This window comes from Grampus griseus (assembly GCF_964374135.1).
Source record: "Grampus griseus genome assembly, chromosome: 12".
Classification (NCBI taxonomy): domain Eukaryota; kingdom Metazoa; phylum Chordata; class Mammalia; order Artiodactyla; family Delphinidae; genus Grampus; species Grampus griseus.
The window spans coordinates 51,006,638-51,024,207 of NC_139006.1; the positions used below are offsets into that span (position 1 = coordinate 51,006,638).

The 17,570-nt window shown below is 36.2% G+C and overlaps 1 protein-coding gene across 2 annotated transcripts in view; it reads right to left on the reverse strand.

Moving 5' to 3' along the window:
- RPRD1A (regulation of nuclear pre-mRNA domain containing 1A) overlaps window positions 1–17,570 on the reverse strand; it is a gene marked incomplete at its 3' end in the record, with an annotated part of 72,899 nt that overhangs the window by 23,132 nt on the left and 32,197 nt on the right. Inside the window, exons 3-7 of one of the 2 annotated variants that reach the window (XM_082668273.1) lie at window positions 15,101–15,207; window positions 14,924–15,021; window positions 11,909–12,035; window positions 11,624–11,799; window positions 10,177–10,296 (exon numbers count right to left, since the gene is read on the reverse strand). In XM_082668273.1, the coding sequence (XP_082524399.1) occupies window positions 10,177–10,296; window positions 11,624–11,799; window positions 11,909–12,035; window positions 14,924–15,021; window positions 15,101–15,207 (628 nt within the window). Of the gene's footprint in view, window positions 1–10,176; window positions 10,297–11,623; window positions 11,800–11,908; window positions 12,036–14,923; window positions 15,022–15,100; window positions 15,208–17,570 lie in introns of those variants that run through there. The other variant, XM_082668272.1, reaches the window with a different exon arrangement.

Consider the following 17,570-nt stretch of genomic DNA (forward strand, 5'->3'; position numbering starts at 1 on the left):
GCAAATTAAGCAGTATTTTACATTTACATTGAATAGGTCCCAACACTCCTGTAGACTTCACCAAGCTCTGGATGCAGGACTATTTTACAGTCGTTACAGATATTTATACTGCAGACTCTCGTATGTGTCACTTTAACAAAGCAACCTGCGCCCGTGGGGACTCCCAGCAGCACGGAGAGGGTCCAAGCACCACAATGACTAAAGGAGTACTGTATGGTGTGGCTGGTGGGCTGGCAAAAGAGAGGCAAAGCTCCAGTGAGGTCTGGGCTGACTGGGCAAACTCACAAAACTCTGGCCCTAACACCTCCTCTGACTCTGATTTCCTATGCACTTGCCTCAGAGTCGCAGAATCTGTGAACTGGCCAAGTAAAAGCTGTAATAAATCTCTTTTTTTCAATAGAGACTGATAAAAAACTGACAAAACTCTCCACTCCCACCATTAGACAAGCATGCTGCGAGGAAGGACAACTACAACAAAAACAGCAACATCAACAAAAACTCATGGGAAAAACTGAAGGAGAATAACAGAAAGGAGAAAAAATGATGAAAAAAGATAAGCAATGTGGAATAAAGATTCAAAAGATTCAATATATATGTAATAGGAATTTAAAGAGAAACTATAAAAAATTAACAAAAATAAAAGGCAACATGCATTTTTCCGATAAAAGGGCATATCAATGTCAAGCCAAATTAATGAAAGGCCAATATCCTAGACATATGATAGTCAAACTGTTAAATGTGTATGAGAAAGGAAAAAATACAGTAATTAGGCCAAAAGAAAAAAGTGACCCAAGAATTCTATATTCAGCCAAGCAGACATTCACAGGTGAGCAGAAAGGAAAGGCACTCTCAGACACACCAGGACTTGCACTATTTTGTTATTCTTCATGACTTCCACATCTCTGTCCTTTATTTTGACATAGTTGACTGGAATAACTTTACAAGTAAATTTTTGTGTGTGTGTGTGTGGTACGCAGGCCTCTCTGTTGTGGCCTCTCCCGTTGCGGAGCACAGGCTTCAGACGTGCAGGCTCAGCGGCCACGGCTCACGGGCCCAGCCGCTCCGTGGCATGTGGGATCTTCCCGGACCGGGGCACAAACCAGTGTCCCCTGCATCGGCAGGCGGACTCTCAACCACTGCGCCACCAGGGAAGCCCTCAAGTAAATTTTTTAATGACAAATAATATATGAATAATGTAATAAAATCTAAAAATAAGAAAAACATGATTCTCTACAGACCACTAAAAGGATCTAGGTTTCTATAAATAAAACTGGTCGGTAAGGAAGAAAGAGAAGAGAGGGAGAAACTAAAAGAGGGCTACTATTTCAAACTACGCAATTTCAATATCAATAGTAGGTTGTGGTTTTTATCTACCATTCTGGATTTCTGGTATATTCCACGTTTTCCCCAATGAATAAATGTGAATGTACACACACACACACACACACACACACACATATAGGTGAACAAATACTTTTGTGAAATTTCATAAATAAAAGTATATAATAAATTTCTAGCAACTGCCCAGAAAATGGAGAAGACTACTCTCAAAACCGTATGCTCCCTTCACATCAGAAACATTCAAGCAGATAGATTAATCTATCTTTTGGGAAGAAAGATTAATCTATCTTTCAGGAAGTGTGCTAAAATAATTTCCAGCACTGGGTAGGTTAGATGATCTCCAAACTATTTCGAGTAACAAATATCAATCTAAGACTATAACCATCACTTTTCAATGAAAAAACTAAACACTCATTTAAAAAATGGACAAAGGATTTCTCCAAAGGTGGTAAACAAATGGCCAACAAGTATATGAAAAGATGCTCAATATCACTATTAGGAAAATGCAAAGCAAAACCACAGTGAGATACCACCTCACATCCATTAGGATGGCTACTGACCAACAAAAACAGAAACAAGTGTTGGCAAGGATGTGGAGAAATTGGAACCCTGTGCATTGTTGGTGGGAATCTAAAATAGTTGTCATTATAGATGGTATAGTATGGTAATAACATTTTCCCAGAAAAATGGAAAACAGAATTACCATATGATCCAACAATCCCTTTGGGTATACACCCAAAAGATGTGAAGCAAAGACTCAAAGAGATATCTGCTATGAACCCATGTTCACAGCAGCATTATTCACAATAGCCAAAAGGTGGAAGCTACTCAAGTGTCCACTGATGGATAATTGGGAAAACAAAATGTGGTATTATACATATTATGAAATATTATTCAGCCTTAAAAAAGAAAATTCTGGCAGATGGTATGACATGGACGAACCTAGAGAACATAATGCTAAGTGAAATAAGCCAGTCACAAAAGGACAAATACTGTATGATTCCACATTTATTAGATACCTAGCATAGACAAATTCATAGAGAAATGTAGCCGGGGCAGTAGGGAATGGGGAGTTGATTAATGGGTATAGTTTCAGTTTTGCAACATGAAAAGAGTTCTGGAGACTGGTTACACAAGAACATGAATATACTTAACACAACTGAACTGTACACTTTTAAAAATGGTTAATATGATCAATTGTATGTCTATCTTAACTACAATTTTTTTTAATGTAAAAGAAAAAAAAACTATACCATCACTTTAAGTGCTCCCAGAATTTGTCCCACTAACTACTTTTAGAGTACTATGCAATCTAAAATGATCTGGCAGAAGGCCAAAAGCAGGAAAAAATCATGTAAAATAAGGGCTCTGGTACTTATTGCCAACTGTCCTTCACATAGAATGGGTGATATACGAATTTATATCCACAATGTAGTAAGAGTCCCCACTTCCACCTTCCCTTGCCATTGCAGAGGACGTTCATTTCATTTTCTTAAACTACCTGACTTGAGCATGAAAATCACATCGCTTATTACTTTTTCTTGTTTTCCCCTACTAGGAATTTGAGAAAATTATCACAGATAAGCAAAGATTTTTAGCTAAAAGGTGATTCAAAACAATGTTTTTCAATGGCAAGAAACTGCAAAATACAAATGCTAAACAGGTAGCTGGCTAAAGAAATACTTCTTTAAAGCAGAATATGATCTAGCTATTAAAATGAGAATATCTGTAATCATGGGAAAACGTTTACAGTAAATGTGTAAAAAGGACAATGTGTAAAAATGTCATTAGATGCTAATGTAATAATCGATTCCATCTTCCAAATCTTGTCAAGGGTTATTTAAGGGGTAATGAGACTTTAGGGGGCCTCTGTGCTTACCAATGGTTTCTAAACCATGAGGAGCACATACTACTTCTATAATTTCTTTTAAAGAACTAAAATTTATTGATCTACTTAAAACCAAAATCATCCTTTCCCCCCCCCAAACTAGCTCCCTAGTTCAATATCCTCTTAGTCAGTGCCAGAATTATGTGCCCCATCATTTTCAATATCTCATTTATCACTGATTCCTCCTACTTCTCAGACCCAATTAACAAATTATGGTGATTTAATTGTTCCCCATACCTGCCCATTCCTTTATTTTCTCACTGCTATCATCAACTATGGTTCAGGCCTTCATTACCCACAATATAAAAATTTCCAATCAAGTCATATCTTGGTCTCCCTATTGTAAATCTCTCGCCATTCTAATCCACTTAGCAACTATAACCAGGTCTCCAAACACTACTACTACCAGTCCTCTCTGTCCTCTGGACTACTATAACCATCTGCTCGGCCAGCCATTCACTCCCTTCACAATTTGGTTCCAACCTACTTATCAATCTCATCTCATTCCTAGTAATTCTCAGCTGCTACAGCAAGCTGAGAGAGCAATGCCCCTCTTGAAGGATATTACTATTATGAGTTCTATTCCACGAAGGAGTTAACAAGCAGAGAGCAATTAGAGCCTAATGAACAAACACAGGATTAAGGTCTGATTTCATTTGTAGCTCCAGTTCTTCCACCAGGTAGCACTGTGATGCTTACAAATTCTGCACTTATGGACTCATGAGTACTACTGTTCATTTGTCATTCATGTTTTCCAACATGTTGTTAATGTGTTACTCTACTAAAGGAAAAAAAAGGGCAAACTGGTAAAATAATTTTAAAATTTCAAAATGGTCATTCATTCTTTAGTTCAAAATGCTCAGCTGCAGTTCTAGAATTCACAGTCCTTGAACACACAACCACTTTTTTTTAAAGTACTGGGCTATACTAACATGACTTAAAATTAGTTAACCGGGCTTCCCTGGTGGCGCAGTGGTTGAGAGTCCGCCTGCCGATGCAGGGGACACGGGTTCGTGCCCCGGTCCGGGAGGATCCCACATGCCGCGGAGCGACTGGGTCCGTGAGCCATGGCCACAGAGCCTGCGCGTCCGGAGCCTGTGCTCAGCAACGGGAGAGGCCCCAACAGTGAGAGGCCCGTGTACCACAAAAAAAAAAAAAAAAAAAAAAAAATTGGTTAACCTATTTTGTGCTGGATACGACTTTCTTCAAAAACATCAAGTATCTTTAATCATTTTATCAAAGCATCATTCTTTTGTAATTTAACTACAAAAGAAATCACCAATTTAAAATATAAACATTACATACTCCTTGCAAACTACATTTGTACTAGCATTCATTCATTCATTCATCATTCGATGGCCAACTATCATTTACTCACTCAACAAAAACACCTGACTGCCTACCAGGGGAAAAGGACTGCTCCGAGCACTTAGGATATAGCAATAAACATGAAAAACAAAACAAAGTTCTTCTTCTCATGGTGCTCACATTCCAGGCAGGTACAGATGATAACTAAGTATACAAAGTTTTAAATTTCAAGCAGTGTAAGTTCCATGAAGAAAAAATTAAAAAAACAAAAATGACAATGTAATACAGTGGTAGGGAGCAATGTATTGGCATGAATCAGTAATGTAATACAGGAGAAGAGTAGGTGGAATCAAATGAAATGGATACAGAAGGGCTCTAAAGAGGTGACAGAGGAACTTAAACCTGAATGAAAAAAGGAACCAGCTAAGTAAAGATTAGGAGAGAGCACTCCAGCCACCTTGTTAGCAATCAGCAAAGCAAAAGCTCTGGTGTCATAACTTGCTTCATCTGCTTAAAGAGCAAAATGGATGCCTTTGAGATGGTTACAAGATGAGGTTAAATGGAGACTTAAGACTAGTGACCTCATAGGCCTTATATGGAGTTTAATATCCAGAAGTGAAATGGGAAGCACTGGAGAGTTTTACATAGGGGAATGATGAGACCTGTTTTCTTAAAAGATCAATCTGGCTGCAGTGATGTAGACAGTTAAGAGAGGGAATAGGAATATCAGTTGTTATCCAGGCAACAGACAAGAGTAATTTGGCAGGAGTTATGAAACATATTATTAGTTCTATTTAATTAGACACAAAAGGTCTTCCATTTATATAACAAAGTGAACTCATGTTTATCTCCACTCCTCCCAAAAAGTCACTAAAATAATAAAACAATTTATAAGGGCAGAAACCCACAGAGACAGAGAAGAGGGAACCACAGTACACAAATGTTCTGAAATTTTTGAAAGACGGAAAAAACTGAAACAGGGATAATGACCAAAAATAATGTAATTCACCCTGAGTAATTTTGAAAGTCTCAGGACTTTGGGGCATCAACCTCCTTGAAATATAACGGTGAGTCTTAAGGTTGACAATGAAGATCAAATAGATATCTTTACATCAATCTGTTCAAACTCATCCCATAGAGCCAAAAAATGAGGGATAAGAAACTAAGCCAAAGATCTGCATTTGGAGATCCAAATCACACAGCTAAGAGGTTCTGAATACAGATGCCCTATGTTAGCTACCCAGCAAACTTAAAACATTTTCTCTAGAGAAAAGGAATGGCTCAGAAGAGAAGACCTATATAGATAATGATTATCCGGGAATCACTGAAGACAATGATCTAGTATAATCTTACTGAAAGTCTTTAACATGAATCAGCAATTTCACCTTTAGGGGTTTATCACAAGAGATGATATAAGTGAGTAAAGGGGGCTTCCCTGGTGACACAGTGGTTAAGAATCTGCCCGCCAATGCAAGGGACACAGGTTCGATCCCTGGCCCGGGAAGATCCCACATGCCACGGAGCAACTAAGCCTGTGCGCCACAATTATTGAGCCTGAGCTCTAGAGCCCACAAGCCACAACTAATGAGCCCACGTGCCACAACTAGTGAAGCCTGCAAGCCTAAAGCCCATGCTCCGCAACAACAGAAGCCACGACGAGAAGCCTCCACTCGCCACAACTAGAGAAAGCCTGCGCTCAGCAATGAAGACCCAATACAGCCATAAATAAATGAATTTATTTATTTAAAAAAAATAAGTGAGTAAAGGGTTAATAAAAGAGACGTTCACTGGGAATTCCCTGGCGGTCCAGTGGTTAGGACTCGGTGCTTTCACTGCTGAGGGCCTGGGTTCAATCCCCGGTCGGGGAACTAAGATCCCACAAGCCGCGTGGTATGGCCAAAAAAAAAAAAAAAAAAAGAAAAAAAAAAAGATGTTCACTGCAATACTGTTTATAATATCAAACCAATGAAAGCAATTGGTCATAAAGAACAGATAGCTATGATATATCCATACATTAAAAAGGAAAGCACCGACATGATAAGATGAACATAAAATATTACATGAAAAGGACAATATGCAAAATAATACATGGACCCAATACATGGCGCTAAGCCTTTTGCGTATGTAGCTTTTTTCTATGATGAAAATAGCTTATTTGCATAATTAATAAAAATAATTAAAAGATTACATGATTCTTGACTAATGGATAAATTAACCATAAAAAGTTTTTAGAGTTAATGATATTTCGATCTCGAAAAATTATCTAAGAAATCATTAATAGTAACATTTGCTCCTTTAAAAAATCCATATAGCTCCATCTTATCAAATTAATTTTAAATTTAAATGAAATCAATATGATTTCAATGGAAAAACAAAGTAAAATATAAAGAAATAACTGAACCACAGATGAAAGATTCCATAAGCAGTTCTCCATATTCTTCCTACTATCCCCTTGAATGGTATTTGTAATTTGATAAATCAATAACCATCAAAAAAGCTACATGAAAACAACACCTTCAGCAACAGACTTTTAAATTTGCATTTTCAGTGCTATATATTTCAAACATTCTTATATCCTATATTGGGAGATGACATTAAGCATTTCTAATCACTAAATGTCTCAGGCAAAACAAAATTGATCTTTAAGCATCTTAAAAAAATGGAAATTGAACATTTTGGAAAACAAAATTTTATAAAAGCAAGCCCTCTTAAAAAGACCAATTAAGAAATGTCTACTGGGCTTCCCTGGTGGCGCAGTGGTTGAGAGTCTGCCTGCCGATGCAGGGGATGCGGGTTCGTGCTCCGGTCCGGGAAGATCCCACATACCGCGGAGTGGCTGGGCCCGTGAGCCATGGCCGCTGAGCCTGCGCGTCCGGAGCCTGTGCTCCGCAACGGGAGAGACCACAACAGTGAGAGGCCCGTGTACCGCAAAAAAAAAAAAAAAAAAAAGTCTACTTAGCAAAATGTCATTTAAAATATTAATTATGAAGGCAAATATATATGATAATAAGTGGGAAGAAAATATAATTCATATGCACAATAATGATTAGCTAAAATTACAGACATGAAAAATACCGAAAATAAAAACAAAAATCTACCAAGCAGCTAAATGTGGGTAAATCAAATGAGCCAGTAGAACAGAAAACTGACCACATTCATGTATACACATGTATATATAGAAATAAATGACAGAAATGGCATTTTACAATATAGTAAAATATAGACTGTCATTAATTGACTAATCTTTAATCAATAAATGACGGGACATTTACTATCACTTTCAGACAATTAGTTATATCCCTACATCATATATACCATGAACAAAAAAACCTAATGGATAAAATTATGAGGAAAAAAACTATAGAAAACTTGTATTTATGAATTGAGAAGGCGATCTTAACTATATCCAAAAAACCTAGAATCTATAAAGGCAAAGACAAATATTAATTTGTCTTAGAACCATAAACTTAGAACCAAACAGAAAAGTAGCCAAAGGATATAGGAAATTTGCAGCAGAAATAAAAAGGCTAATAAATATTTTTAAATGACCAATCTGAGTGAATAAAAAAAATTTTTTTTAACCTATCAGATATGCAAAAATTTTAAAGATCACTGACATTCAGTGTTGGGTGAGGTTGTGCAGGAAAAGATGCACTTATACTTCAAGGAGTTTAAAAAGGCAAAACCTTTTGGAGGGCTTGAGTACATTATCAACATTTAAACAGACATTCTTTTTGACCCACCTATTTTATTCTACTTCTGAGAATCAATCCAACAGATATACTAGCACAGCTGTACAAACCTGCATCACCAGGATGTTCTCTCTGGTACTACCTATAATGCACAAAACTTAAAGCAACTCAATGGATGCAATCTGACACCATGAGAAGGGACTGACATAAACAACATTCATAAAATGATTATGCCCTCATTTTTTTTGTTTGGGTTTTTTTTGCGGTGCGCGGGCCTCTCACTGCTGTGGCCTCTCCCATTGCAGAGCACAGGCTCCGGATGCGCAGGCTCAGCGGCCATGGCTCATGGGCCTAGCCGCTCTGCGGCATGTGGGATCCTCCTGGACCGGGGTACGAACCCGTGTCCCCTGCATCGGCAGGTGGACTCTCAACCACTGCGCCACCAGGGAAGCCCCCCTCATTTTTTTTTAAATGAGGTAACTCTGAATATACTGATGTAAGACTACAAAAGATAAACACTATCCTTTCTGACAGCTTTCCCATCCTGACTTCTAGAACTTGGAACTATGATTTGATTTCCCCTTTTAAGAGTCATCAAACTTTGATTTCCAATTTTCTATGGAAGTCTAAATTGGGATTTTATAAAAGCATGTTTTCTTATACCAATTGAATCATGAAAAAAGTATTAAAAATTGAGCAACAAAGATGTTATCATGGTGAATGATTCCCATAGCAATCTATGAAATAGATTTTTAAACATAAATTAGGTTTATTAATTAGGTTTATTAGTCTATTTTAAGTTAACTGCTTTAATAACCAGCTGAAGGTAGTTACAAGTTTAAAAAATGATTCATAATTTTCAAAAATTTTGAAAACACTTCATGTTTTCATTCATTACAAATGCTTTAACAGTGGCTTCCTTAAGAAATATGAAATAGCCAATTCCTGAGCTGATACTTTAAATTTATGTCTTTTTTTTTTAAAGAGCAATTAATGACATGTCAATACCTAGTCAATCACAGTTGATGTTCAAAGATGCCTGATAAGTGAAAACTATGTGATGCTATCACAGCTGATATGGTAAGTATAAATCCTGACCTCTCAGCCTCAACTTCAAAGGGATACCACCTACTTGGTACAAAAAAGTATCTAAATAACTCAACTCATTTTCACATCTTCTGACACAAGAATCACATAGTTATAAATGATAATTTACAAAGAGTTATATGGAATAATTTCCTAGTTTATTAGAAATCTAAATATTTTTTACTTGTAAGAAACGTTTGACATAATTTAGGTGGTTTATTTATAATATGAAAATCCAGTCATGCTAAAAAACAACAAAAAAGTTCCTAGAACACTTTATTTTAAGAAAGTGATTACCTCCGAGGAGGGAGGAAACAGAGTTGGAGAGAGGGCTTTAGCTGTTGCTGTAATCGTACATTTAAGCAAAAACTGAAAGCAAAATTGTCATTTTGCAGGCAGACTCCCTAGGTTCTAAACAACTCACTACCTCTTTGTGACCTTTAGCAAGTTATTTAATCTCCCAGTACCTCAGTTTCCTTTATCTGTAAAATCTGGATAATAACATTTCCTGCTACATAGGATTAAATGAGTTGATACATGTGAAGTGCTTAGAAAAGTACCTGACACATGGTAAATTTTACTGCCATTATTATCATCAGCCTCACCACCTATAATTATCAATCATGAAATCCAGCTGGTACCTGACACATGGTAAATTTTACTGCCATTATTATCATCAGCCTCACCACCTATAATTATCAATCATGAACTCTGGCTGGAAGGCACTGGGAAAAGAGGGAGTTAAAGTGGGATGGTATCTGGTCTTTTTTCTACACGTTTCAAACATAAATGCTATTTTTGTAACGAGTGATATATAACCAGTTTAAGTGAGAAAGCAGTATGCAGTAGAATAACAAAGCTTCAGTCTTCAATTTTCAAAAACATGAGACAATTCAGGCTTTGGATTTTGATATTTATTTTTAGCAGGAAGAATATGCTAATGATGATGACATCGTTAGAAGATACGCCCATGTCCAATACCTGCAACAGAAGCTCAATAGAAGTTAAAGAAACCATACCAAAGACTAAAGACAAAAATTGTATGACATTACTTACCCTTAATTCTGCTAACAATAAAACAAGTAACAGTATGTTTAGGATTGAAGTTCCATCACAAGATCAAAAACTGGCAAGTTAACTATGAAATGTACTTTTTTGAAAAATTCTATCTTTTCCTTTCTATGTAAAATTGGGCAGCCTCTCTGAAGGTAGAGTACAATGCCAACAACTATGAGTCTGTATATGTGAGCGGAGGAGGGGCAGACTGAAAAGGTGCAATGCTAAACAGTGCTACAATTTGGGGTGGGAGAGCTCTGCTGCTGATACTAATTAACTGCTTTCACAGGTAGAGATGGCAATCATCTTTGGCACAATTAGAGACTGCTGAAACAAGAACTAAACTCTAATAAATAAAAGCAACTTAACAGAGGCAGCATCATAACATACCTACAAATTTAAAGAGAACTGTCTTAAAAAAGGGATCCGGACATATGAGAAATTCTCCTACATATTATTTGAAAAAGAAATTGCTACAGCAGCAAACAATTTAAACAAGAACTAATCAAATGGAAGATTCTTTTAAATAAAGCCAATCTGGTTCATCCACCCCTGACAATGGCTACTCTGCTCAAAGGAAATTTGAGTGTTTCTTCTTTTAACCCCTGCACCTTCCAGGGGTGTCCAGACTTCTCATCAACAGTATCAATCATCATTCAATTTAAAGAAACAATAATAACTTTCTACCTAAGGGTGTGTCTGAGCCAAGAGTCGGGTAGGAATATGTTAAGCATCAGAATCAGGGATAGGAATAAAGGAGTAACTTGAAGACTACCTTCCCAAACAAAAATGATGTTCAGGAACAGGGAGACTGGGGATACTCATAGCAAAAAGTCTTTATTTCATAACTGTATACCCAAAAGACTGCATGTAGTCGGACAGAAATTAAGTCCAACCATAATTTACTGTAGTTGACACCAGACTTTATACCAACTGTTATTTTCCCATTATTTTTGTTCTTGAAGATAAAGGTTTAAGCTCAGAAGATGAAATACTATTACTGGAATTTCACGTGAATAATTTTAAAATGCAACCAATTTTGCGAATTCCAAATTTCTAAATTTACTTAGGCAGATTGATTTGGTTCAAATAAAAAGAAACCAATTAATGCAAGGAGTAGCTTACCTGGGCCATTGTTTAAAAAGATCTATGTCCAAAAAATGCAAAATGTTCAGGAATATTAAGCTATTTTAAAATTCCTACCAAAAATAAATTAAATAAATAAGCACTAAATAAGGAAAAGGTTACGCACTTCCAATTTATGCTCTTTCTCTGCAAGGGCTTCCTTTTGACAACGAAGAAAATCTGCTAACATTCGAGTGAGTTGCTTCCTATCATCTATTTCAGCTGCCAATCTTCCATTGTAATCTGCCAGCAACATACAAGCGTCCTCTACCATTTTAGAAAGTCTTTCTCCAGATTCTTTATCTAAGAAAGGCACAGAATAACGAAATTATTACACAACAAAAACAATGCCATATGTGGTTTCCTTACTCCAACTCCCAAAAAAGTTCCAGATCACATTTTCTTTTCTTACCTGTTATTTTATCTAGTAGGGATACTTCTTGAACTTCAACAGGCAAAGAAGCTATCCTTTGATGAACTGCTGCATCACCAGAAGCTGCATTTTCTAGATCTTGTAATGCTCTAACGAGATCTAGAGTCTAAAAAGTTATACAACTTTAGAACCAAAATTAGTGAAGCTTAAACAAATATAAAAGACTTGAAATTTATTTCATATTCCTTAATCCTTATGGGCTATTTATTAGTTTAAACTGCTTTCAGAGTCCATTTCTTTCACATATTAAGAAAAAAGCTACACTATATTAGGTATTGGAAATATATAAATTGGGAACATATAGATATTTCTAGTGGTGGAGACAGATACTGTAAAAATAATTATCTGACTATTAAAATGTGATTCATTTATAAGCCAAATATATACAGTGGTAAAAGGTAGGCTATAATTTCAACCTGGAGAATACAAGTTTTATATATGCTATAGTCACTGTATTATCATTATACATAAGAATTTTTTGTATTAAATTTGATATTGGGGGATGGGGGATACAAATCATCATCTACCACAACATACAAGAGCCCCCCAAATTCCATTTCTCAATAAAGTAGTTAAAGCATAAGAGAAATGTAATTTTGGAATATGTATGTTCAAATATGGCACCTTAACTATCCTATGGTTTATTACTAAGATCATTAAAATATTACAAAGTTCCATACATCTGGTGACTAATATTTATATAATGCTTAACCAGTATTTTATCATCAGAATATTTTAGTTGCACTGTTTTCATACCAGCTATAATTAGGAGGGAAGGGCAAGTCTCTGCTGATGATTTCACAATTCATAATATATCTAAAGTTATTCCAAAGAAAATGGAGTAAATTTTCTTTTTGCTAGTCTCCATTCCCATCCCACCTCCCTTTTTCTTTTTTCCTTCTTTTTTTCATCTCTAAGCCTAGATTCTAGAACACTAGGAAATTACACACATACATGATAGGATATAGGAAACATAGGATATTCAAATTCTGTGTATATATTTAGATGACACCGACAGCCAGTAACTGATTTTAAGTTATTCCCTTATAAAAAATGCTATCACTGGGGTCTAGTACACAGCAAATGATCAAACATGATAAGAATGAGTGGAACCTAATAAGAAATATACTATCCCAAGTGTGCTTTTAATTCACCACTACATGTTTAAAATCCCAAAATTTAAAAAAATAATTTTGTTATATTTCCCCTCTACAATGAAAGTGAGCTTAAGAGCAATGACAATTACCGGGAAGCTTGTTTCTCATGGTATCCCAAACAACTTATATATTTTTATTTTTTAATCAGTCTTAGAAAGTTCTAAAATTTTCTGGAGTTCTAAGAAGAAACCTGGCTTTACGGTTTTGACGATGTACGCATGCTTTAATTACAACCTACTCTCATCGCACCTTCACACTCCTACATGAGCTAATTCTCCCAACGCTCAGTCAAGGATCCAGATAAGAAAGCAAAGTTGTCTGAAACAACACTAGCCTAGGACTTCCTGATAGAGGAGAATGAAATGAGTTCAACTACATTCTATAAAGAGAAATTTTAGCCATTCTTATAAAGAATGACATATATAAAATGGTAACTATAAAGCTGAACCACTGAGAATTAAGCAGTACAACTAATCTGAAAATGGTCATTATAAAACAAAACGCGACAGCATTTTACACAACAAATACTAGAGAAGAGTCAGGTGGTTACTCAGAAACTCCAGGAAGTACAACTTAGGTTACTCTTTCATGAGGTAGAATACGAGAGGGTAAGACCCTATATTTAGAACTGGGGTAAAATACTGTTCATGGAGTCATTACGGGGCTTGTCTTGAATTATTACCAAACAGAGAGAAATATAAGCCTTAGCGTTTGGTTGTTCCAAACGTTATGTTCCTATCACATTTCTATTCAAGCTCTTATCCATGGTGACCACATGGGCTTCAGCATTCCTGTCATTAAGCCCCAACAGGGGCTTGACTCAGGTACTAGCTGAGACCCTCAGTCAAATTCTTTCTGCCTCCTAAGTACTAACACTGATATAAATCCACAATTCCAGGCAGTAATTGGTTGTATCTTTATTTCAAGCTCTTTTCATGGCGGAAAGAGCTCCATCCACCTTCAGGTTTCACGCAGTGAGTTCTGGTCCAGGTCTCCAACTCCTTAAGTTCTTGTTACTCTACAGGATACTAATTTATGCAAACCATGTCTGCTTCCAGACACAAGCTCAGCAGGAACCATACTCTGGCTCACATTTTGAGTTATGTTTCTGTACCATTTGTAGCCCATGGCAATATTTACCTTGTTTTAAGACTATGGCTATGTCTTCATTTTCTCCGTTAAAATTTTATCTATCCCTCCTATATGTTTGAAACATAGAAGCAGGAAGCTTTAAGACTCAATGCCCACATAATTAAGGTAAAAATGTCTTTTTGGAATCATCTGATGGTTAGAAAATGCTATATTGTATCAACCTGGGAGGACATGGAGTATTAAGATAATGATTCTGATTCATCTTATTTTATTACCATGGAACTACATGGTTTTATATAGTTACATAGAACTGTATGAATACATACTCGTTAACTCTAACATGCATTCTTACATGTTTAAAAGCAAAAATACTTAAAAGAGTGGTGCTTATCTCTAGGCATGGAATTTTTAGCATACTTAAATCAAACAACAAAATAGTCTTATAATGTTTTATTTATTTAAAAGGAAACTTTAAATGGTAGATATCTCATCAGACCTAATTATACTTAGCAATCAAATACTCTTTCTACGCAAAATGTAAGCGCCTAATATACAATATACAGCACACTACATTAAACATAAGCAATGTATTAATCAGAAAATAAGACTTATTCACATAGCTTCTTTCCTGTACCCAGAATTATAATAAAAGTCAATTTACAGAAGTAAAACACTGAAATTAGTAAAGCTTGATGGCTACATGAAGTACTAGCAATTAACTCCCTTAACAGAGAAAAGCCACTACCTGTGGTGGTTCACTTGGAGATCCTAGAGAGGAACAGTTTTCATTCTCATCCACCTTTATCTGTTCATATGTTCGCTTCCTAGGCTTCTTATCGCCATCTGAATTGAAAGAACATTTAAGTTTTAATCAGAGAATACATTTTAATGAAGAGATAATGATAAAAGATTATATACTTACACAGAGCTTGCTTAAGTTGTTCTAATACATCATTTTCATAAACAGACCTTTCTTCCCAAATAGATAACACTCTTCCAAGGTGCTTCTTACAACTTTCATCAGTTTCACTAAAGAAAGATAAAAATATTAACAGTAAAATGCATAGTGCTATTGCAAAGAAAATGGTGATTTTAAATACAATGACACTCATTCCCTGAAAAAAGCTGCCCAAATGTTTACTGAGTTCCACTATGTGACCAGCAGTTTAGGGGTGAAGTGACTAAGATAGACATATTCCCTGCTTCCCTTAAAGAGCTTAGAGACATATTATTAAACAAAAAATGATGAAAGTGTTAGTACTGGTGACTAGGGGTTATCAAGAAGATACCCCTAACCTAATGGGGGATGAACATAAAGCTAAGGAAGATTTCTAATGGGTGATTTTTAAACTTATTTAACAAATATTTATTGATCAAGGTACTATCTCTGACACTGGAGATACAAATGGAGCTTTATGGCAGCTGTATTTTTATAAGTGCCACAAAAGAGAACAGGGTGTTAAAAATAGGCTTAACAGAGAGACACAGTCCACTTCAAGAGAGATCAGGAAGGATATGTGAGGAGGGGTATTTGAGGAAATGATGTACTTAATCTGAGTTCTAAAGACTGGATATACAGGGGAGTGGGAAGCAGACTACTTCCAACCACTTCCCACCGCCTTCATCACTACCACTATAGAATGAGCCACAATTATCTCCTTCATTCTATTCCCTACTAAAGTAAATCTTATCATACTGCTCTCAGTTCTCTAAGAACCACCAATCATACCAAGAATAAAAGCGAAATTCTTATCCTGGGCCACAAAGTGGACATATTCTGCTTCCTGGCTACCTATCAGTCCACATTTCCTAAATATAAATCTCCTTGCTGATCTTCAAACGTGCCCAGCACATGGCTATCTCACTGTTTCTGCCAAGTTTTTTCTCTACCTAGGATCCTTTCCTCCTAGTCAAATGGCTCGTTTCATCCCTCCCTTTAGTCTCTGTTCAAATGCTACCTCCCCAAAACAGTCAATCTTTATCTCATAAAACAACTGAGCACCATCACACTCTCTAGCTCCTTCCTTGCTTTAAGTTTCTTCACAGTACTTATCTTTTGACATTTTAATATATATTCACTTGTCTATTACTTTGTCATCCACTAAAATGTAAGCTCTATTAGAACAGAACTTTGTCTTTCACTACTGTATCCTCACTGACTAGCACATAGTAGGTGGTCAATAAATATTTTATTGAATTCTAGGGAGAAGCAACATATATTAAAAGGCCTAAGGCAGAAAGAACTAAAAGAGATTCAGTTAGCTTAAACTGTATAGTGTATAGAGTGTGTGTGAGAGAGTGTGGTGGTGGGGGGATGGCCAGGGGGAATGTGAGACAGGAGACTGAACAGGTAGCCTGGGCCATGAAGGAACACCTGAAGTCTTACTCAGGACCTGAGACTTGATGTCTAGGACAAACGAGAACCACTCAAAGGCAAGAGAACCACTCAAAGGCAAGAGAGTGTTGTATCAGCTCTGCAACTCTGGCTACAGTTTCCTAAGTGGATTAAACAATACTGGAGGCTACTGTAATTATACAGAAATGACATTATGGTAATTGGAATGGAAAGAAATCTAAAGAACCGAGGGAACTATATGTACTATAAGGGATAAGGGGCGTGAAGGAGAAAGGACAGTTGATATATTATGAATCACTATATCACAGAGAGTTCAAGATAACACCTAGTTTCTCACATGGGCATCTGGATAGATGGAGTTGCCATTCATCAACAGAGTGAACCCAGAGAGGAAGCAAGTTTGACAGGGAGGAAGGACATAGTGAGTTCAATAACAGACACAGTGAGTCTGAGATGTTTGGAGGCATACAACTAGAAATCAAAAGGCAATTGGATATACAGGACTAAAAGGAAAAACATCTGGACTGAAGCATAAGATTGCCAGTTTTTATGGTATGGATAATAAATAAATACATGTAATGTATGAAATCACCCAGAGGGCTAGTAAAGAATATGACACCAGAAGAAGGCCCAGGACTAAACTCTAAGAAATACCAGCACCTGAAAAGATGGTAAGAGTATCTAAATTGAAGGATAAATAATATTAATTTAAGAAAGCAACATACTGCAGTGTTTCACACTCTGTAATTTTTCTTTCCACACTCTATAATTTGTTTAAAAAATGCTTCTACTGTGACTGAACCTGCAGGGCATGTGGTAAGTATATTTTCATCCTTAAATCATTCAACACAGATCATCATTCACCACTGAATTCTATACTTTAGATTGATTTAATCGCCTACCCCAATAATGTTTACCCAGTAATCTACCAAATATTTGCATATAATGTTTGGGAATAAGCATTTTAAAAGTACAGATTTCTACCTTCAGAATTTTTCTGTAGCAAAATTTTCAACAGGCTTATGATTATTTTAAA